This window comes from Falco biarmicus, chromosome 3, assembly GCF_023638135.1.
Source record: "Falco biarmicus isolate bFalBia1 chromosome 3, bFalBia1.pri, whole genome shotgun sequence".
NCBI classification, from domain to species: domain Eukaryota; kingdom Metazoa; phylum Chordata; class Aves; order Falconiformes; family Falconidae; genus Falco; species Falco biarmicus.
Window position 1 is genome coordinate 91,118,701 of NC_079290.1, and position 24,641 is coordinate 91,143,341.

Here is a 24,641-nt window from a genome sequence, read left to right on the forward strand (position 1 = left end):
CAAATGCACAGACACTATTTTTAACACCTTTATTGGTTTAATAAATGTTGTTGTACAAAATTCTTCTCCGGAACATGGTAAGAGCAAAAATTACACTAACAGTTTGTTACAGTATTTTAAGCAGAGGAGATACAATTTACTATTTTTCTGGAAAATAAACATTCTCAAAATCTGAATTAGATACTGATCTTAAACAGCAGCACAGTAATATTCCTTGTCTCACAGCAAAAGAAATACAAGTCTCTCATTTTTTCTCCATTTCATTTGAACCAGGGGGTGACAGCACTATATTGATAAAGCTTATTTTTGCATTTCTATATTGCCTAACAGCAATTCTTTACACAACACCTTCAGAATAACAGCAGCATAACCAGAAGGGTAAGAAACTACCTGAAAGGCTCAGTGGCTTAATACTTTCAACCATAGTAACAGACGGCTGAAACTGTAAGGGGAATTTCTATCCCAGCAGAAATGCTTTGATTCATAAAATCAAAACCTGTTGCCAGCAAGGCTGGTTAGGTTTTTTGTTCCTTGAAGAAGTCTGTTCCTTTCAGCTCTTCTGGTAGATAGTCCTGCTCTACAGGTTCCTTGTACATGGGGTTATATTTATAGCCTTTACCATAGCCCAAGTTCTTCATGAGCCTTGTGGGAGCATTTCTCAGGTGCAGCGGAACAGGTGGCAGAGGTCCTGTGTGCATTCTCAGACATTCTTTGACATTGCTATAAGCCCTATATACCTCTATAGACTTTGGTGCTCTGGCAAAGTATACTACACACTGTGCTAGAATCACCTGGAAACAAGAAAAGGAAAAATGTTAAATGACTTCTTTTAAGCTCTTTGGGGAAAGTTCTGTTATTCAGATTGTTTGTGTAGCATGACGGGGATTATGTCTCCAAACTGATCTCTGCCTGCTACTATAGTATGAACATTATCACTTAACAACACCAAGACCTTCATGATTTCCACTAGAAAAGAATAGCTACCTTAGAAGATCAGAATATATTCTTTTATTTACAACAGAGAGAAAACAATGGACAGAGAAAAATGGCGTTAGTTCACATACCACATTTTAACAATAAATATGCAGTGAATTTTATTTCAAACTACATCTATTTTAAGAGCTATGATGTTCTCTTACTTGTCAAAGAAGGGGAGTGCTGAATGAACACGTAACTACATTTGCCCTGTCCTTGCAATCTCTGTTTCTCTTCATAATTCCAGACAGGTTTTACAGTTTGTAGTACTTTCAAATCAGTGAATTAATGAAGCCTTTACCTCACATTCTGGCATTCCAATGAAGTGACAGCCTTGATAAGCAGCAACTGCTTGTGTTAACGCCAGAGGATCTGCCAGCCCTACAAAAAGGGATCAGATAAAAGCAGGTTAAAGTCAAAGTCAGTTTACTGTAGTTACTGGTTGGTTTTTTGTTTTCTCCCTGCTTCGCCACCCTGCCCCCCGTAAGATGGAAGGTTATCCATGCACATTTCAAAGTTGCTTTCTCAGACGTTGGAACTTCTGGTACAATACTTTGCAGAACGTAAGATATACTCCCTCCATCCACTGCCTTTCTTTTCCTTCCCCCCACAAATGAAAGGTCTAAGTCATGGGTATGATTTACAGACTGAATCTATTGCCACACACGGTGGCAGCCTGAGCAGCAGCTGCCCATGTATGATTCACTCACTTTTTGGAATTAAGAAGGAAATGGGGTGATATCGCTATACAGGCGTAGCTTCCCCAGATCTCATAACTCTTCACCCATCACATATGTGCTAAAAATGTTGTTGCATCTGTTACTTAGGGTAAGTCAATCAAGATGCCTTACAACTAGGGAGCCAGCCATCAAATCTGAGGTTTGCAAGTCAGGGTAGACATTCATGTTCCCGAGTCATTAAAAAACCAGACATCCCCGAAATACACATTCTCTGTGACACAAGCTTACTGGTGACCTACAATCACCAGAGTTTAAAAGAATCCTATATTAACACACTGCCAAAACCTGACCTCAAAAATACTTGTTTCTCCTGCAACAGATAATCATCATCACAATGACACCACATGTAGGTAGGTCTCTGTATGCATACACGAAGCTTTTGCTGGATGTGCAGCATTTCAGTATTTTGTACCTATTTTGCATATAGCAGCTTTGGTTGTTTTTTTTTTCCTCAAGTGCCAATTTCTGGAAACCAGAAGGCTGGCAGATCTTCATTCAACTTCGTATTCCAACATGAAATACTGCAAATACTGACCTATATCTTCACTGGCAAACCTCACCAGCCTTCTCGCCACATAGAGCGGATCCTCACCACCTTCAAGCATTCGAGCAAGCCAGTAAAGGGAAGCGTTTTCATCTGAGCCTCTCATAGACTTATGCAGGGCAGAGATGCAATTGTAATGTTCTTCTCCTATTTAGAATGGGGGAGAAGTGGTACACAAAGCTCTTAGGAGGAAATTAAGTAAAATGCATTTAAAGGAACACAATATATTTTACTAGATCACAGCCAGTAAACATAACCTGCTTTTTCAAGTTCTTTTTATGTATAGATGATTAGGGCATTCATTAATCTGTTCAACACCTTCACGCTTTGCCACATGGATCATTCCACTAACTACATAAGCATAACAGAACAACTGCAGATAAAAAGGAGGGTGGTATTTTAAAGACTGCAAGGTAAACAATGTGGTTTTGGTACTCTAATGACCTTTCCTTCAAAAGAGAAATATTACAGATATTTTAAGCAGTTAGGAAGAAGACTCTATATAAATATCTCCTAACTGACAAAGAGTAAAGTCTGAGCATGTACAAACCACTGACAGTTGCTTTTGGACATGCCCACAGCTCTAAGAAAACAAAAGAATTCGAGAAATCCACTACTATACACTAGTGCTATTTTAGAAAAAGACATTTCACATCAACTGTAGCTTGAAGATAAAGCATGCAGTAAATCAAACATGAGTTTGCTGTATTATATAGGGGGAAAAGGAAACATTGCTGTGGATATTCAATGATGGCACATTACACATCTGGAGGAAACAGGACCACAGAACAAACCCCCAGCAAACCCCAAAGAAATGTTGCGTTCAGTTGTGGACACTTGCACTACTGGAAGGGTCTGAAAACTGTAAGCAGCTGAAACAAAAAAAAAACCCACCAACAAAACCTGAAATGCCAGACTGCTAAATAAGGAGAGGGAAGAATGAATGAATTAAAAGGATTTTTTTTAATGTTAAAAACCGACAGTGCTGTAATATTGTTGTGAAACTTTCCACACAATCTGCCTTTTTTATTTTTTAAAGTGCCTGGCATTCCTTGGCTCACAGCTAGGTGTGTATTATAAAGGCAACTGGCTGCATGCACAGCCATCTGTTAGTATTTCTCTTCTTCCTATGGCTGAAAGGATTTACAGCCCGAGGGCCATACCAGAACTGCTTGTAGGCCCTACAAAATAAAATGCTGCACGCATGAGTTTGAAAATGAAAGCCCCCATATGGCTGCAATTGCTCCTTTCATAGCCAGTAAGACCTACACCTCCCAGGTCAGAAAATGGGTTCCTCTTCCTGCGCCGCTGTTCACGCCACAGGGCAGATCTGTGGGGAATTCAACATGCACTGCTGGCATATGCAGGCCAGCAGACAGCTATTTTTGCTAGGACTCCACACAAAGAGCCCTGCGGTATGCAGTCATCGTGCGTGCCAACACAAACAGCATGTCCATGCTCCGTCACAACATTTGAGTCAGTAGCAATAAACCCAAGCAGCTGAACTCGCGTTGTCCTCTTGCAAGAGGCGTCTCTTGGTCTCTTAAAAGTAAGGAAGATGGCCTTTAAATATCTCAGAAGTTGCACTCGCCCAGATTTTTTTGCTGGAGTGTTTTTATACAGTTTGGGCTAATGTGAAGTGTCATACTTGGGGATACCAGCTGGAGAGGCAGAAGGAATCCAGCGGATAGGTTGGGACTAGAGATATATACCTGCAGGGGACTTCAAAGAACGAAGGCTGGGAAAGGGGACAGCTTTATCCCTTTATCTCCTTCCTTATAAAGTTAATTCTGGTGACCAAGTCATTAACATAAGAACAATATTTACACACCAGATTTGGACTTCAGAAAAACGGTGCAGTTGTACTTTAAAATGCAGTTTCAATTAAAGGCAAAATACTGCTACATGCATTGGACAAAGAGGTTTTATTTTTCTTTCTAAAAAATACAGTTTATATAAATGCTATATGAGATACCAGAAGCAGTTTAAAAAAACTGGACAGAATTTTTTCCAGACCTTTATTTGCTCTCTCAGGCTGGTTAGCCAACATACAGATCTTGCCCTCCTCAATTCAGATGAGAGACAGACACATGCCAGCTTATCTATGACGGCTGTTCTGCATCCCGAATGCCTCTTGAAGTCAAAACTCTAAAGAGCTTTTGGAATCAAAATACTTTTGCTTTATGCAGTTCCCACAAAGGCAAACACCTTTCTGAAGTGAAACAAGACACTATACAACAGGCTTTGTGGAGGACAGGGTATGCTAGTGTCTGGTGTTTACAGATATATAAATCTTGTTGATTTATGTCCCTAAATTGCTTTATGTGCTCATGAAATATTTTCCAGCTAATCTGATTAAAATATTTAAAGTCTTATTGGTAGAAGACAGGGAAAAGGCCTCATTCATGGACCATAATAAATATCTGGACTTCTTAAACACCTCTTTATAAGGTAGTGGGCAAAAGTAAAATCACAGTCCTCATCTCACATTATTTTCTGTCTTAGCCAAAGGTAAACATCAACTGCTCATCAATAAAGGACTGAAAAAATGCATAGAATTCCTAAAATTCCTAAAAAGCATAGAAAATCCTAAAATGTATAGGAAAAAAAAAGCTAAAATGTATAATTATCTGCACGAGGATCTTGTCTTTATATGTCTGCACACAGATCAGAACAATAGCCTAATGACTAGGCTATGAATAATTTCCTTCCTAGACTACTTGGTGAAAGTACATAAAAGAACACCCCACCACACATATTTGGCAAATTTTGTGGAAGGTGACCAAAAATAAATAATTATGTAAAATCAAAATTCCATAATTACATAACTCTCACTGAGCATTAATCGATTATCTGGTGCTTTCTACAGGAACACACTACACTCAAATGTATGCTGCTGCTGTCATGATGAGAAAGCATCATGTCGCTCCACTTTATAAGGCTGAATGAAGCACTTCATATTAGAGGATCGTAGATTCTACCACCACAAATGTGATTCAAAAAGTATTAGCTAAAACATGCTAGAAAAATAGCTTTAGTAGCCTCTATCCAGAAGCCCTCTGTACATAAAAGGACAAACAGTTATCTCTACTATGGAAAAAAGTTGTCAGCTGAGACACAGATTACTCCACAGAAGACAGAGATTTTGTAAAGGCATGCACTCAGGCAATCTGCTACTGTGACACTATCTGTGGCAGGCTCTTTGGCATTCATACAGTCAAAAATCCCAGAATTTTCACTGCTCTCATCCCTCTCTGAAAATCTCTGACAAAAAAAAAAGAAAAAAAAGTACAACAACCCTACACAGAGCTTGAAGGATTTCTGTCATGGAGAAATGGGCTGACACATGCTACCTAGACTTGATGCAAGCCTCATGAAGAGGCGCTCCGTGCCATCTCTAACAGAGCAAACAGGCATAGGAGGGCAGGGAGCAATGAATGCAGCCAAGAGTTCTGTGTGACAGTGGCCACAAGGCGACAGCAAACACACAACGGACATACATGGCACACAGCAAACCTGTCAGATTTTCCGCTTCCTCCTTATCATGACTTTCTTCTTTTCCCTCCCACTGCCTACCCTCAACTTCTCAGCTGCCATCATATCAGTATCTGCCCAGGTGACTTTTTCCTGACAATAATTCGTTATTTCCTCCTTGTAGTAAGAAGGCTACAAGCAGGCACATACATTACAAACAACCTCGAGAAATCTCTCATCATGCATTTTGAGTAGTGACAGTTAATTGAGCATATCAGACAGAGTGGCAAAACAAACAAAAAAATAAATCAGTTCTCCCAATACTGCTTGGCATAAACATTTGATACTATACTACCTGGTGATTCAAGTATTGCTGAAGAACTAGCACAATGCATTCAAGGGGATTCACCTAACCTGTAACATTCACTCTCTGATTTTTAACCCTCTCACATACAATGGTATAGTGGCCAACTACTGTGATGCCCAACATTGCCAAATCACAAATTTGTGCAGTTATCACATTAGGAAGCCTTAAATGCAATTAGATTTATGTGACCTGCCCTAAGCAAGCTACAAAATTCATTACCTTAAAAAGCAACTCTAAAAATAAAGCAAACCGCTTAGGTTTTCACATAACGTGTTGTGAATGTGAGCACTTCCAAGACTTTCAAAGGAGTAAAGTGCAATGGAAGACTTCCAACCCTTCCAGAACCTACCTCCTCATCAAATTACTTCTCCCTCTCTACATGGCAACCCTCTTTGAAGACTATATTCTAATAGCCTTAAAGAACAAAAAATTTCACCATGCAACTATTCGCAGGGCAGCAAATATGCCCTTTCAGCTAACCTACACTTCCTAAGTGGCAAGAGGACACCCTTTCTAGAAGGGATTTCTGGGGAGCCTGCTACACTGTAAAGGAAAAGTAATTTTTAGGCCAAATTTCAGTACTGTTTCACCAGAGCAGCTGGTATGAAATGGGGAGCAGAAACAGCAATTACAGAGGCTGGCAGCTCTTGAGAACGTTGTATTTCAGGAACTGTATCAGGTACTTACCTGCTCGGTCATACAGGATGTGAGATCGCTGTAGCCCTTCCTTTACATGCTCTTCTGTTATCAGAATGCCATCTGCAGAACCACCTTTGGTAATATTCAAAGGAGTGGTCTTCCCCGCTGCTAATCTGGCCTGTACTGCTAACTGGAGTCCATTCAGTCCAGTTCTTGCATCACCATCACAAAGGTAGGCTAGGGTATTTAGAGCTTTCTCCTCTATGTACACCGGGAATCTGCAACAGAATAATCATAAACTGCTAGCCCCCATCGCTATCCTCTCCTTGCATATTGTGCCAGAGATGCCATTTCTTTACAAACACTGTTGAGAGACAGCTGAGTTTAAGTTCTGTTCTTAACTCATTTTGTCATGATTAAGCATTGCAGAGCCTGGGAGAACACTGTGGGATCCGACCAATCTTCCTCCTGCCCCAATGCATGTTACATACAATTGCACATGAAAAAGGTAGGGCAGGTGCCCTCATCTATTTAACCCCCTTAATTTTTCCTCCTCTCATTAAGTTCAAGGGAAAATACAGTCAGGGTTTTTTCCAGAGCACAATTCTGGTACAGCCAGTTGAACTTTACAAGGTTTTACTCCATCAGCATTTCACAGCTAGCACTTCAAATTCCTTGGTGGAAAGACAATTGCAAAGGTAGGAAGCTGTCCAAATGACTGGCATGAGAGGCAATTTCTTATGAAGCTCCTGTGTGCCAAATAATTAAAGATTCACAACAGCCCTGCACTTCATTCGCCAGAAAGATTTATTACTGTTATTACCAGTGGTGTACAAATAGACAATGCCAGGGTTCCCAGACACATGTATCCACTGATCTTCACTACTCGCCTCCTCCTCCTCCTCGCAAACCCACTTTGCACTTGTCACACAAAAAAAGACAGTAGGTGCTGGAAAAACTTCAACAGCCCTCTCAGGCCCACACATCAGAGGGAAAAGCTTGAAGTGCTGCAATCTTAAGCCACACCACTGCAAGCGAAGGCTGACAGATGTCCTCTAGGGCCATAATCCATGCTGCAGAGAGCAGGCAGCTGGAATCACATCCTGTGGGCAAAAGAGATCTATCTATATACACATACACATCTTGTCATATTTTTATCTCCTTATTTCTCATGTATTTGATCAAGCTAGAAAAAAAAAAAAAAATTAACAGGCACACACAGTGGCACACCAAAGTAACTGCACTTTCTCCAAGGTGTTTCAAACACTATATTTGTGTCTGAACAGGGAAGCAGAAGAATGTAACAGCACAGGGACTTATTCAGTCAAGTACTTCATGCATCAAATCCCTTGAAAATCAGGGAGCAATGTTCCCCTCTCAGCACTACAGATGGGCACCAGATTCTTCTATATTCAATGAAAGAAGCCAGCAAAGAAAGCAAGAGCTATTTTTAAAAATCCACCAGGCACTACACACAGACATCCTGCTGCTAATACCTCCATCAACATGCAACAAAACCAAATATGCTGCACACTGAGCAAACACTTTGGATACACCAGCAGGACAGACTTAAGAGAAGGTTTTACCTGCGTGGACTAAGCTCTTTGCCTGCTGTTTGCAGAGAACGCCATGCACTTGAGGCCTCCTCACACCAATACTTACAACTCCACTCAGTGATGGCAAGTGGAGGGGAAGTGCTGAGAGCACTAAAAGGCAGGTACTACACTTGCAAGAAGCCAAGAACAGTCTGTCCCAAACGAAGTTGAGACCTCAGAGCACTTTTGCCATTTATTTGCTAATTAGAAGCTGGGCAAGAATGCCGAGTTGTATTCCTGTTTCTTCAGTTTCACTACAGGTCTTTTAAGTGCCCTGTTGACTCAATACAAACAATTAGTATTACAGGAATTGAAACAAATATGCACAAGGAACTATGGAAAATCTGGTTACAGGCAAAGGTCTTGTCCACTTCCATGGTGAAATCCAAGTTACAACATACTGGTAATGGAAATTCTGCTCCAAATAATGTATTATGTATTAGACTGATCCAGTCCATGTCTACAACAATAGCACAGCATACAGGACATAATAAAGAACAAGAATAAATGGAGAAAATTTCCACATCAAGCTGTTTGCATAGTGTACTGATGAGAATCACTGACTGGAAATAATATAGTGCTTCCCTGTTCCATAATCTCAGCTCTATTAACACTCAGTATTTCAAAATAATATTTTATACTCAGACTGATTGAACTCAGTTATTTTTTCTGAGGAATAAATAATTTAAAAAAATGGTATTTAAGATTTTAAATTTTACTAGGCAGGAGCCTGATTTCAAAATGAGAATGACAATTATTTTAATATCTTGGCTTCCAAAAGACATTTGCTGTATTTTACAATTTTAAGCCCATCCTGTCTTCAGAAGTTCAAGTACCCTACATCTTTCCACTTTACTTGACTTCTGCACACCCTAGAACTGCAAGGCAGAATAACTTCCATGCTTTCTGACCTCTTCCCAAGCTCTTGATCCTCTTGCAGATAGGCAATCTCATTTTTTTTTACCCTCCAAAATTAACATCAAACACCCACTCAGTGCCAATGTTCAATGTTGGTACCTTGTAACCCATGATACTTGGAGACAAAAACATAAACAAGCCAAAAGGGACACCCCAGGATCCATCACTCACTGAGCTGACGGTGATATATTAGCTAAAGGAATGGAAAACTACCGCTACAGGACAATAAATCCTTCTTCCAATTCCTCCTTATCTCCATACCGTCAAGACAGTTTGTGCCAAGAACCAACATGAAACATGTGATGAACTACCCATAAAACCTGTACAACACTGTGGCATTTGATCCAATAACACAAGGGTGTAAGCAATATCAGAAGTAAACATCAGGAAGTTCAAGCAAGGAGAACCTGTGTGACGAAAGATTTAAAAATAATTGAGCAGAACATGAGATAAAGTACCCATTGCTTCCTTCACACATAAGTCAGTAACTTCTTACTTTCTCAGTGCAATTATTCTCACTACATTTCCTCCTTGACAGACTGAAACACTTTTACAGGCAAATACAGTTCTTCAACTGAAATACTGCAGTATGATATCCACTGCTCACTGCCTTACAGCATTGTCTTTGAATGTTGCCTCTCATCTCAGCAACTCTATTTCCTGCAAGGAAATTGGATGGGTGTTCTAAAAAGGGAATAGTTTTCAAAAAGGTCTTGAACACTGAAGACCCAAAGGAAGCCAGTCTTCAACATTGTGATTTACAAACCAGTGAATTCAAAACCTGTCAGTACTTGTAATACAGCCACTAACAAGCTGAACCGCATGATGTCCGGGCTTGCCAACAGGAAACTGTGGATCCTTTCATTTCCCTCAGCTGTGCGCCTTCTGTGCTACCTAACTTCAAATACATTAATCCACCATCCAGTTTACCATCTGATTTCGATTAGATAACACTCTGAAGGCAGCACTTGAATGACAAAAATAAAAAGCCACGAAAAGACGAATTTGATTTGCTCCATCATTGACACAGTACAAGTCTAGTCTATCAGTGTACACCTGCAACAGTTTGTAGTTATTACTGAGACAGGGTAAACTTCAGAAAGCCCACGCAAAGTTTCAGCAAAATAAAGCATCTTTAACATTGACGACTCCTTGCTTTTCTTTTTCATGACTATCTTTCTTTCTTTCATATTCCCCCATCTTCCAGCTTAATTTAGTGCAGGCTTTAAGAGGCACAATTTGATGGCAGTAAAGCTGATGAAAATCTAAAACAAAGTAGATCTTATCCTAAAGGAAATCAGTAATATTAAAACTGCCAAAGAAGTTTTATGAGTGTGATGACATAACAAAGAAAAAGATACCAAAGTAGGTAACATCTCCTGCTACTTCTGTTTTAGCTTTACAGTAAGAAAAGGTTACAGTGGGGTGGAGAAGCCAGGTGACCTAAACTCATCAGAAAACTGCCGCAACACTAGAAGCAAGATAAGAAAAAAACACCAAGAAAATTTAAGGAAACAGACTAGGGTAGAGCACACTTTCCTTATGATAACTGCTGCCCATGTGTGGGATGCAGAAGTGATGGCTGCATTCTCGTTGAGCACAGAGGATGCCTGTAGCGACTAAGGAAGATTAACCCTCACCTTATTCCTCAAGGTGATAGGAAAGAACACAAAGAATCATCCTTTTCTTCAAAATCTCATCTGCGTCAGTCAAGTGATCTGATACCAAGACCATCTGATAAACTGATGCCACGCAGTACGTGCAGGACTTCATACTACACTTCTGTGGTTTGGGAAGGGAGACTCACATGGGAAACGAAATCCAAAATTCATCTCTTGTGCCTTCTGGCTAGATCTCTGCAGCATTTTCAAAGTGGGAATGCCGCACATTTGAGGACATGTTGCCTTACAGCTCCTTTTCCAACTCTGGAACAAAGGTAAGTACAGTGAACAACAAACGTAATCATAGTTGTTGGCTTTCACTTATTCCTCAGGACAGCATGAACACTGTTACCTGTCTGCATCTGATGACAGCCCTGTTTCAAAAAGACAGGGAGGTGAACAGGTAAAAGGTGAGACACAGCTGTGCTCCTGCAGAGCAGTAGAAGGAGAGGAAATGAAGGAGCAGAAATGGTATGGACAGTGGAGCAAGAAGGAAGGAATTAACAAGGAGACCAAAACCAGAATTGCAGTAAGGACAGGATGGCTTATAGAAAAACAAACTCATCCACAACACTACGTATCAACCACAGACCAGAACCAGACAGCAGCAGGGAAGGGAAGAAAGACTTAGCACACAACTGCAACAAACGCTCTTAAATTCTGAACCCTGTTTTTATTTTTGAATGCCTGGCTCTCACGTTAGCTGTTGGAGCGGGGCCCTCTCTCTCCACGGATAGATTTCTGAAACTGCTTGTCTAACACTCTGCCTGCCAGACTTCTTTCAGTTTGATGAAGCACCACACTGTGCTGTTTAAATCATCCATAGCTAACGGAAGGTTATAGATACAGAGAGTCTGGCGAAACCCAAACCCAAACAACTGCAGCTGAAACTATGCCATGTACTTTAATCTCATACAGCAAGGAAAGTCTCCGTACCCTAGTCAGGGTGTAGCCACAACCACAGCTGTGCCATTACATTAAGGCTGACACGCAGTACTACCCTCTCTTCTAAAATTCACATTACTACAATATGTAAAAGCTACAGATCAGAAAACCATGAGCCAGGGTACCCTAAAAACAAGAAGGGAATAGCTTCCCTTCTCTGCCCTGACCTCAGCATTCAGGTTAGCAATTTGTACTGCTTGCATTCTGTGATAAAACTAAAGGACGAAGTGGATTCCCTCTTACTTATTTCATATGGAGTGCCTGCCCAATTACCACATCAATACACGGTCAATTAGCAGAAGTAGAGACAAGCATCAACGCAAAGAAAGTGTAGTAACTTGCATGAAAGCAGCACAGTACCAAGCATTATTCTTATTTGCTAGCCATTTCAGAAGGCATATAACATCCCTTAGAGACAAATCTGGACCTTGTCTTTGCAAAATTCTCTGAAATGTTTAACATGACTATCTGGCTTGGACAACAAGAAACAAAGAAAAACAAAGTCTCTCTTAAAACAATCTATTAACACCTCACAGCAACAGCCCCCTCGCCCGACAGCATACCATAAAACATACCACAGCAGTTATCCTGTGACCAAGAGATAGAAGTACCCTCCTTGATCTTATTAAAAAAAAAAAATTCTCAGAAAACAACAAACTTTTGTTGGGCATTTCCTAATTAATTTAAGAGGGGATGTCTCATCCACCACTTAATAGTAACATGATGCTTTCACAACCAACAGCAAGAAGTAACACACATTAGGACATGACAAAGACCAGTTTCGGGCTTCCATAGCAAATCCTCAGCAGAAGAACAGATTTAAATATCCTGGGAGGGTGAGTCAGGAGCTACAGATCCAAGTATAAAACTCTCTCCTAATCCAGACGGTGAGATTATGTTTTGGATGGAGACAGCCAGTGCTTTGAATTCTCTCTCTCCTGTCACCCCCCCCCCCCCCCCCCCGCCCCCCGCCCCTGCCATATGCTGCCACTTCTTTTCTTTACTATCAGAAGTGGCTAGGGTTTCTCTTCCCACCCCCCAACTGCTTCATTCTCTCCCTGGCAAGCAGTCAATTCCTCAGGCCGTGTGCGTTAACACCCTGCAGCCCATAAAGTACTCACTCTGAGCTCTCACTGCTGCTGCCAGTTGCAGAGCTGCTGTGCTGGTCGCCCTGGACCAAAACCTGGACCCCTAAGGACCTGACGGCCCGCATCAGAATCGCCTCCATTGCTTCAACCGAGAGCTTCTCCAGGACAATCACCCGGCATCGGCTCAGAAGAGCAGCATTGACTTGGAAGGAAGGATTTTCTGTGGTCGCTCCTATCAGGGTCACTGTCCCACACTCGACGTGAGGAAGGAAAGTGTCCTGAGGATGGGAGGGAAGCAGAAAAAGCTGATCTCTATCAATGACAACCTGAAACATCCCATGTGAGTAGGCTACATTTTACGCATCTTGTGAGTGTTTGGGTTCCCTGTTGATATGACAAATAACCTCACTGACAAGGCAGCTCATCTGCTCAGCTATCTAAATGATTTAATCTCATACGCACAGCACGTTATGGGCTGTTCACTTTAATAACTCACGCTTGCACTGAGAATGATCCTAGCAGCTGAAAATTAACTGTCAAAAAATGCAAATTTTTAGTTTATTTATGTGACTTTGGTTTATTGCTTGGCAAACATAAAATATCACAAAATTGCCTAATCAAATATATAAAATAATGAGGCTACTTCTAAATACCCTTTGAATCAACCTTTAGGGCCACAATTCCCTACGTAATTATATAGGATTGCTCAAAAATCTATAGGAAGATTGCAGTATGGTTCAATATAAAAACTGTAACTTGTAGTACAGAATTCAAGCTTTCCATGGTATGACTAAAGAAAAAACCTATAGCTAGGAAAGGAAAAAGAAAAAAAAATGCCCAGTGATGGCTGTAGCAATGTGTTATCCCAAAGTACCATGCCATGCTTTATTTTTCTCTTTTCTCGAAGAGAACAGGGGACAACATTAGAACACACACACCCCCTAGGCACACTCACATTCCAGACCTTTTTAAAGGTAATGCAGAATGCTGCTTCCAGGGTAGAGGCTGAAATGAAGATTTGTGCAGCAAACATTACTAACATGACTTTGCGGAAATAGTATTTCAGAAAAATGTCATACAAGCACATAAGTCAACTACTAGTATAGCTCAGCCTTTTATTTAAATCTTTAAATCATAATAATTAAACACTGATCGCAAGTGAGTTACAGAATTTAGTTTTTATGTTTCTCTCATATTCATCTACTAAAAACATTAAAATCAAAAAAGCCAAAGTTACCATCTTAAGGCAAAATGGGAAGTTTTACAGAAGTGCTGACAACGGCTTTTTTCAAAAAGCAGTGTAGTACAATACCTGCTGAGACTTATTGAAACGATGGATCTCATCAATAAAGAGGATGGTTTTTCTCTTGAAGAGTCTTTTTTCATTCTGGGCTTGGCTGATGACATCTCGAACATCGTTTGTCTTGGCACTTGTGGCTGACAGCGTCACAAACCTCGTACCATTCTTTTTGCTGCTGTTGGCTATGATGTGTGCCAGTGTAGTCTGAAACAGCAATAGAGGAAAGCTTTGTAAAAATTGTTTTGGACACAAACAATACTCCTTTGAAGGAAATGCGCACAAAAAAACTTTATATCTTCTGGACATAGGGACAGTGTTGACAGTTTATGAAGTATTTGAGTTCATGCTATTCTAGCGCATCGAAGACTTCAAAACTTCCTGCTAGAGGTAGCTGTCAATTCCACTGCTGCATTTCTAATGCCTGCACTTTTACCTACCAGACCTACTCAGTCTCAATACTGAAAAGGCCAGCAATGACAGCTGTCTCCTTTACCGCTGAAGAACTCCTCGCTAAATACATTTCTGTCACAGAAGACTGCCTGACTGCAATTTGCTGTGCAGTTATTTTGTAGAGCATGTTAATGGATAAAGAGCTGGACTACCGCAAGACACCTGCAGAAGAGTTTACAGTGCAACCACATTTAAGAAATAAAAAGCTACAGTGTTGTTAATTAAAGCCTCTTCTATTTCCAACACACATAAAAATGAAATTAATCCATCCTCTACAAAAGCAGGACAATGTTAGTACCGAAGATTAACATGCGTACTTAAGAAAATGTAACTCTCTAACCTTAAATAGTCAACAGTAATCAAATGCTGGGCCAGTGAAGTAAAAGACAGCTGACTGAACAAACTGTTCAGGTTTAGGGAGCTGGTTTTTGTAAGCAGCCATGTTGGTTTACTTTCCTTAATAGACAACTCATTCAAATCAAATTTATTTATAGAGAATTTCACTGAGCCTACCAAAGGACAGAAGCAACCTACGGTACTAGCCCCCAGGCAGATTTACTATACCTGAACACTTTCCTTCGCAACCCTTAGTATAAGCAAGTGTATCTCTGTTTGAAAGTATTGCTAGAGAAAATCAGGTGACTTTCCCATCAGGTCACTTTTCTATTAGAGAAGGAGCCCAAGGAGACTGAAGACAGGAGAGCCTCAGCAGATGAGGAGTGGGACAGGTGCTGACAAAACCACTTCAGAAGATACTTCCAAGTACTGAGGTTAAAGCAGCATGCACTGCCAACCTGATCCTCTTGCAGGGAGGCTGCAGAAGCAACCACCTGCCACATGGCTGCCAGTGGTGTTGCAGCACTGCTCTGTCTCTTTAACGGATCTACTTGTCCCTGAAATGGCAACCAGCCCAAGATGGGAAAGGGGAGGATGTATCAGTATTTACCCTTGCTTCAGTTTTAGTAAGGGCTTCCTGATTGTCTTCAGAAGACGTGTCATTTCATGTCCTGATACAAGACTTGCATCCCCTGTCAGATCCTCTCTCACCCACTGGAGCTCAAAGCACCAGCCCCCTCCCTCCTTGTATTGCTGCAGAAGACAAGACTGGAAAGACACATTGAAAAGTGCTTGCAGTAAACCCTACAGAAACTAGGAAGATCCAGGAAAACAATAAACAAAACTATTGTCAAAACTAAGCTAACAAAATAAAACCAAAGTTGGTGTTTCCTTACAAAAGGGCCTGAATTCAGAATGTACCCATGCCTTAAAAAAAAATACTGAAAGCATGGAAACCCCCAATACATCAAATCTGAGGATGAAAAAGGAAAAATGTACCTCTTCCTTCTCTCAAAAGGGGTGGGGTGAGGGGAGATGGAATCAAGTGGCTGTTTTTTCTTGTAGCTCCACTTGAACCGGTAGCTCATACTGCATCCTGGTCCTCATTCACCAGGTCACAGTTAGTTTTGTTGTTTAAGAAAAAGCAACAAGGAATTTTTTTTTAAACACATGCACAGGACTCCACATTTCCACTCCTAATTTATGGGGGGGAAAAAAAAAATCACAAAGAGATTTGTTTGAAAGTTAGTATTAGACCAAGAATCTACTTGAAAACTGCTGCACAGTTCTCAGTCAGCACATACATCTCCTGCTCTGCCAACTTCTGGGTCAACAAAGGTTGTAATAAGAATAACGTACACTGCCTTTCAAAAGCAGCGCTCGACATGGACAGGCAGGTTCATGGCCTCTTCCTTCTGTTCTGCACAATCAATCATTTAGCAAGTCAAACTGCCCATCACATACAGGTCAAACTTCCCCGACTCCTCTGAAAGCCTATTATTTCCTATAAGCTCTATTTTTTAATGCTGCTTTTTCTCCTACCATCTCAAGCAAAAGTCAGTAATATGCTAGAGTTACTTTCTTACTATCAGGTTACAAGCTAGGAAACATATAACCCAGTGGAGACTTAAGTTAAGCAGGGTAGCCTAAGTATGAAGGCACTAGCACAGACAAACTGCAACTAGTATGCCATGCCTCTAGTTTCTCTCACTAAATTCAAGGGCACTGTATCTGAGTGATATGAAGAAAATTACAAATCTTCTTCTGCCTTATTCCAGATCAAACACACTGAATACCCTTCATCATCTGAAATAAATTTTGAAGTAATTTCATTGTCACACTAGGAAAAAAGTCTTTTAAAATAGTAACACTGATGTTGCAATTTAATACGTATGAATACATCCATATCAGAAGCAGTATTACGAGCAGCAAGAGGAAATCTAAACAAGTTGATATTCTGCTCCTTTTATTATACAGGTGTTGCTTCTTTAGATCATGATTTCTCCTTATGGGAAGGAACATAAGTATTGTTTTCCATAAATTAAGCGGTATTTATATAAATGAGAAGTGATCCTGCAAACTAACCTTTTGCTAACTTCACTAAAAATTACACCTTACAAAGCTCAGTGTAATATCCTTGCTCCTTCCAGAAACCATTCTCAGTTCTCTTGCATTATCACACCGAACTGTCCAAACTCATACCTATTGTCCCAAGTTTTATGCTGAGAATTGGAAGATTTTACTGACTACCTGTTTAGACAAGCTAAAGAAGTGCCATCATAAAGAGCTATTCTGAACACAGAAACATTTCCACCAAGAAACTCATGAACCATTACTCACCAATGAATAACACTTCCAACTTAAGCTTGTGGTCACTTATTTCTTGATCCATTACACACAGAACACATCACTCCCGAAACTCTCCTCCACATCCTGCAAACTTCTTCACATCAGCCCAAGTAACGATACACTTTCCCAAAGGCTGCAACCATCCAAAACTTAAGAAAATCCACCAACCAAACAAAAAAATAACCAAACCACCCCACTCCCAGCAACTATGCTACCAGTTGTTCCAGGCTAGATGTTACAGACGAAATAAAAAGTAACCCTCAAAGTCTGCCTGGCTCCACACATCTCTCACTGCCACAGTAGATATGTCAATCAGATTTGCTGGTTTGGTTAGTTGGATGTTCATAATAGGAGACAAGAATATTCTGTATATCCACAGGTCTCGACTGCACAACTCCCTCTGAGTGTAACCTATTTCCCTGTTCTCTGCACCACCACTAGTCAAAGCAACCTCATACCCACAGCTGGAAGAAAACTGTAAAAAGCAAGTACAAATTAAACCTGTCCTATTGATGCTGATGTTCAATGAGTAACATTACCCGCTTAGAAGTAAGCTGGTCTTTTAATTTTTGCACCTTTATACCAGGCCATTAAAAAATGCCCACTGCATTAGCTCACCAAAGCCCCTTCCAAGAATATACAGTGATACTGCCTAGCACTCTCCAGAAAGTGCAACTGAAAAAATCTGGAAGAGAATAATGTATATGGTCACATCATAGTCAAGACAGCTTCAGTCAAGATGTTGACTGTGAAACCTAAGGTCATTCTTACCTCATATGGAAGACCAGGCAGACCTTGTTTAGGGATCTGCCTATGACTACATGATCATGGAGACCTTCCTTATTCATTCTTAAATTGCATACATTTATCAAAACAGCCATTGTAGGTGTCAGTCACTGACACAGTCTCTCAGGTTGCATCTATACTGTGTTCAGGTGTCATGTCAGAGAGCTCCTGCAAGGTGTGCAAGAACAGCCCACAGTTGTGCTGTTCCAGCCTCACAGTTTTTTCATAAGGAGCAGACGCGCATATCACACTTTATGGGAACACACTGCAAGAACTCTCCTTGCACCTGGATGGGCTGTTCCAACATAAATGCTTCTCCCAAGAAGTCTGGAAGGTTGTATGGTCTGCTAGGCCATGCTTTAAGTGACCAAAGCAGATCTGGCAGAGATCTGCACTAGCGTATAGACTGCAACACAGCATGGATTATTCCTGAGCAGGGATAATCTAGTTGGCATCTTGGCTTCCCCACCAAGTGACCTTGCTGGTTTGTGCCAGAGCAAACCACAGTGTGAATTATGTTTGCGGTAGGAATGACAAAAGGCTGACAGCCTAGTGCAAAACGCAAGCCCAACAAGGCTAGCTACACCTATAGGCCTGCAGGGTCTAAACTACATTATGACAGCTCTGAACTGGCATTCTGCTTTTTTCTGCTCTCCTCTGACCATGACCTTCCCTGGATTTTTGCTTCTTCCTTTATTCTGCCCAGGATTTCCATATTTTTGCTTACATGGTGTTGCCATCAAAGGCGTCTCCTCACCCTCGACCCTCTCTTTGAGGGCAGCAGAGCCATAATGTGGTTGACAACCAGTCAGGAAAGGCCACACTCTGTTTCACTGCCTTGTCTGAGACACCAACAGTGCCAGCATCCTTGCATGCCAGCCAGGGGAGCAATTCCCTGGGATACAGCTTAAAAGCTGGGGGGTCCTACCCAACACCGCTGCGCTGACCCCAAGCTACCACACTGCATCACAGCAGATGAACCGGCTCTGTCTAAAGGAAACTGGCAGGAAAGCAGATGAACATGGCCTAGGGACACTGTCTATAGAGATAAACACAATCAAAAGTGGCAGCAGTTGGCATTTATATAAGGGCAGATGCTATTCTTACCCATCTTGTTTGGTTCCTCACACCCCAAATAGCCCACTGTGGGACTACTGCAGGAGTAAGGTGTCACTGCACAACAGTCACAGCATGTGGTTTACAGCACTTCCAGAATCCAAGTCGGACCAAGCATAAACAGATGCAAGGTCATTGCCTAATGTTTACTGAAATGGTGCTGTGCCTCCATTTGCTGCATCCAGAATTGTCTCCTAATTTTCCAACTGCTTTACAAATACAATTGTATTTTCTCTTCCAGTTTTCTCTTCCTAGAGAGCTACCCTAAGTTTTTCCTGATTTAGACTGGCATAAGCAAAATCAAGCACACTGTATTTGAAGACTTCTCACAGGCAACTGCAGAGACAAACCCACTTTTCAGAGTTGCTCTGGACTTTCACTCTATGCTACTGTAAAAGACATCATGCATTTTCAGTTAAAAACATCATGCTAATCAATCAGAAGAACTCATTACTTAAAACAGTTCAAATCAGGCCCCAAGCAGTATGAATAAGAGAAGATGAAATACACTTAAGTAATCAAGTAGCCATTTAGGTAATCACTTGAATTAGCAAAACAGAAAATGCTGGAGGGAAAGGACAATAAATATGTGGGGAGCAAAATACGGAAGTTGGACTTGCTGTGTTTCAATGTGTCTTACAGCAAAGTCTTGAATAAAAGCAAAGAAAATAAATACATGAGAGTCCCAGAAACACAATACAAACTCAGTAGAGATTTGACAGAAACTTCAAAAACCACTAACTGTGGCTTGTAATGTTTTGCACTCATATCAACATGGGACATTCTACCTTATTATTAGATTGCAGATATGGACCCCAAGAAAAATCACACATGAATGTTGTCTTATCTTTTCTAGGGAGCTGGTTGCAGGCACTTGCTGCCTACATTTTTTCTTGTTAAACAGCAAACGTAAGAGGGAATGTTTACCGTATTTAAATACAGAATGTTCAGGTTTATAAGGCTTAAATCATATCTGTGGCAGCAAAATTATTCAGTGCTCAAGTTACGCTGTGTGTCCCCACTAACTCTTTACTAAAATTGGTGCCCCATGGCAGACAAGCAACAATCTAAATCCCTGCATTAAGGTGTCAGAAATCACAGTATGGTTTACTCGGATTACACTCGGATTCATACAGGCTTTTAAAAATTTGCATAGTCAGTACGACTATGCTAACTGCTCCTAAGTTAATAACATGACATCTCTTTGAGGCAGAGTTTCTTCTTCTGGCCTGTTGTCTGGTCAGCTCCTTAAAAACATAAACTATGCTCTTGTGTTCAATACTCAACAGTGACAAAAGTGAAAAATACCCAAGTCAAAGCCTTACCTAGAGTACCTTGGCTTCCTAAGAAGTTAGGATGACAAAAGCACAACGCTCACACTGCCTTAAAATAAGAAGACTCAATACAGAAGGAAACTCAAAAGAAAACAAACTCACAACTGAAGTACCCTGATATTGACTTTTCAAGTTTGATTATGCTTCCTTCAATATTAAAGCGCAACTGAGGCTGAAATCAACTTGGGCAGAACATGTATTTTTACTCAGGTACCTAGCTTTATTACTTTCATGATAAAAGTTCTCCAAAAGTACTCTTGACCGCAAAATACTGCATTTATAACAGTTTATTTAATAGACAATGCTATTCTCTTCTTGCTTAGAAAAAGTCTGTTGAATGACTACTTCTCATAAAGGTCCAAACCGATAAATAATACATAAATTAATTTGAAATTTGGACCCAAGGTTTAATTCCATCTACAGTTATTTTATTTTATTTTTTACTTTGCAACGCAGAGACAAACCCACTTTTCCGAGTTGCTCTGGAATTTCACTCTTTGCTACTGTAAAAGACATCATGCATTTTCAGTTTAAAAAAAAATCAACATTTATTTTTATCTTATTTTTTTTACTTAGTCCTGCTCTACCCTTTTCAAATGAAGCATTGGTTAGTGTGGCATTTGGCTCTAGAAATGGAAAAAGGCATAGATGGGTTGCAATAACCAAATTCCATGGGTAGCAGAGGCGTGAAGAGGTTTAAGGAATCTACATAGCACTCCTATTTTAGCACCTACCCTCTAATGTAAGGCTATTTTCTTTGATGGGAAGAGCTTAGCATGTGGGCTTGTTACATTTGAAGCTATTTAACATGCAATTATTTCTTAGTACTTTTCCCACTGAAAAAGACTATACTTAACAGTAGGTTTTGACTATCAGTTCAACCAGGTTCCGAGGCAGAGAGAATACTTATTTCTCCTCCACAAGATCTTTCAAGTTTCAAGCACTAAGTTATGTGATTCTTGACATAAAAAGCAAAATAGGCTTCCTTTTCATCCCTTTGTCCTCGACCTGTTTCAGGTTACTTCCTCATAAAATGTTTTCCTAGTCATGTTATATTTGTACCACCCAAACAGTAAGTGAATGAGGCAGGCAGGCAACCACAGACTTCTTTTTCCATCTTTAGGGAGACTATTTTGCCTTGCATGTTAAATCTGTAAGGACAGGAATTTAGTAAAAAACATCCAAGTAAAGGATAGAACTTTCAGCCATTTACCTGAGATTTATCCGACACAAGACAATATGATTTATGGGGAAGACAGCCAGAGATGAAACTACACGCCAGTACCACCCTACAAATACTGACAAGCATAGGTGAAGGGAAAAGTTAAACTTTTTGCAGTAGGAATTTCTGGTTTAGCCAGTAATGGATGGTCCATCAAGAGCTAGCTCAAAGCATGTAGCCTCAAAACCATTTCCTTAGAAGGAGCAACCTAGAAAGTAGAGGAGGTACCCAACAGCAGAAGTACTTGGAGAAAGAAAGCATAAACAGATAAATTGTGGAACCATTCCTTGATGGGGCAAAAGGCAGTCTTGATGCAAGTCACATGACTGATTAGCAGCATAATTCAAACTGTGAGAAGCAAGCTTACTAAATGCAACTCCACATAAGGCATGTGGGTGAGAAAGATGAGTCATGAAAAGAGTGAAGGCTGCATTATTACAGGCATAAAAAAAGATCACCTGTTATTCCATGACAGTCTTAGTACCACAGAACGTTCATAAAGATGACCTAATACACAAGCATAAGTTGTCACAAGCTCAAGGAAAAACATTTCCACAGCCAGAAAAAGGTGGGCTCATCAGATCACAACCCAAAGGCCTCCCCATTCAGTTCTAATTTTCAGAGACTGTATGCAGCCTTTGCTTTGTTACCACTGTATTTATAACAGTGTATTTTTCTAAGGAAAAAAGGCTTCAAGAAAGAGCAAGCACACACTGTTGACACAGGCAACAAGAAACCAAAGGCAGAAGTGCATGAATAAATATAAAACCTGGCCCCTGAATGTGTAACTCATTCATTAATTAAAGAATTCAACTCTACTCCTCTCTCCAGCCATCTTGCTTCAATCAATCCACCTCCCCTTTAACAAGTTGTTACAAATAGCCCTTCTTCACTTCATCTCCTCTGATCTTTCTGATATTACCTTGTTATTTTAAAGGAAGTGGCAATTAAATTCACCAGCTGCTTCCTTTTCGGTGCATGTTATCTAATCTAAACAGCTTGTTGCATCATTGCTAACAGTATTCATCTATCAATTGTTTTCATACTTGCCCCTTACTACCTGTGATTAACTGGCATTATTATCCAAATACAACACATGGCATACTTGAAAGTAAAAGGAGACTTGCTAAGAACAGCAAGGTGCTGTTCTGTCCTTAACTTCTCTGCTACTATTAATTCACTGGCCATTATTTTCCCTATCCGATTTCCCAATGTGCTCTTGCACGCAGCCATCTATCTATGTATGTAATACACAAAACTTAGCACTGCGCACACATTAGACTGACAGAGATAATTGTGTATTTTGCTTGCTTAGTTTTCCCCCGCCCACCCCCCTCCCAATACTGAGGAAAAGGACAAGATGAAAGTGAGAACTTCGAGTATTCCCTCCTAACTGCACGTGAGGCAACCATTTGGTCCTTCCCTCGCTACAGCTGTGGATTCTTTCACTGCTGTGCTGTGGTTACTGTGCCTTTTCACCACAATCTGCTTCTGGTATCTTAGAAGAGGCAGAAGAACGTGCAGTAGTCAGATCCTGTAAAGCCCCATCAGTTTCAGAGCATCTGTTTGAAGGTGGGCAAGTCTGGACAAGCGCCTGGTCGCAACGCCAGCTCCCTTCTGTCAGGGGCCAGGTATCGGCAGGCTAAAGCAAAACCTGCTGTAGTAATCTGCTGGTACCTCACCCCATTTCCTAAACATTTTTGCGGATTCTATTTTGCTGCTGTTCTTAAACTTCTCAGCCATTACCTAAAACCTAGCTGGTGTTTTAGGTAATGGCTTTGGAGTTTACAAAATCTGAATTACCCCAAAATCAGCAGGGCCTTGTGTAACTGAACTGCAAGCTGCAGGGAAGGGGTAGGTAGGTGAACCTACTTTTGGTGGGGGTGAACCACTTTTATCCAGGAAGCAGGTTGTGATTTTGTAATCCATATCGGCCAACATAAAGACATTAGAGAAGAAACCGAGAAGACAGGGAGAAAAGAGCAAGATGGAAAATAAAACAGGTCGCCAGGCTCGCAAGCCACGCGAAGTGAGAAGGGCCGGGCGCCGGGCCGGGGGAGCGGAGCGGTGGCACAGCCGCCCGCAGGCCGCGCTGGCGGGGCCCGGCGGCGCACTCACCTTGCCGCAGCCCGGCGGCCCCCACAGGATGAGCGAGGGGATTTCGTGGGACTCCAGCAGGGACCGCAGCAGGGTCTGCGCTCCCAGCACCCGCTCCTGCCCCACGTACTCCCCCAGCGTGTCCGGCCGTAGCCGCTCGGCCAGGGGCTTCCCCTCCAGCTTCTGCCCCAGGCTCGTCCCTCGCAGCGCCGCCCCGCTGCCCGCCACCGAGCCTCCGTCCGCCGGCCTCACGGCGGCCTCCTCCCGCCCCGTCCCGCTCCTCCTGCCGGGGGCTCCCGGGCTCTGCCCGCCGCCGAGGCCCTTGTAGAAGAAGGACGAGACGGGGGGCGCGGCGGCCAGGTGGGCCTCCTTCAGCTCCCCCTCCGCCTGGCTCCCCGGCGCGGCGGCGGCCAGGCGCGGCCGTTTGCAGGGGGGCGACGAGCCCAGCTGCGCCTCGCCCTCCCCGGCCTGCAGGCACAGGTCCAGGTGCGCGTTGATGTGCGCGCCCGGCAGCTCCCGCTGGCACACGGGGCACTGCACCGGCGGCTCCTCGGTGCCCGCCATCGGCTCCCGCCACGGGCGGCCCGTGAGGCGACGCGAGGCCGAGGCAGGAAGCGGGGCCGCCGGCCCTCGGCGCCCGCAGCCCGTCGGGAGCTGTAGTCCGCCCGGCCCTGCTCCCCGCCCCGAGCAGCGGGGCGAAGCGGG

The 24,641-nt window shown here is 41.9% G+C and overlaps 1 protein-coding gene across 1 annotated transcript; it reads right to left on the reverse strand.

The window, feature by feature from the left end:
* Positions 1 to 15: 15 nt before the first annotated feature.
* Positions 16 to 24,641, reverse strand: WRNIP1 (WRN helicase interacting protein 1). Its single transcript, XM_056331403.1, has 7 exons — positions 23,958 to 24,641; positions 14,259 to 14,450; positions 12,980 to 13,224; positions 6,788 to 7,017; positions 2,251 to 2,406; positions 1,277 to 1,356; positions 16 to 791 (listed from the first exon to the last, which is right to left on the reverse strand). Exons 1-7 carry the CDS (start codon positions 24,498 to 24,500, stop codon positions 516 to 518), a joined length of 1,722 nt encoding a protein of 573 aa, XP_056187378.1. The 5' UTR covers positions 24,501 to 24,641; the 3' UTR covers positions 16 to 515.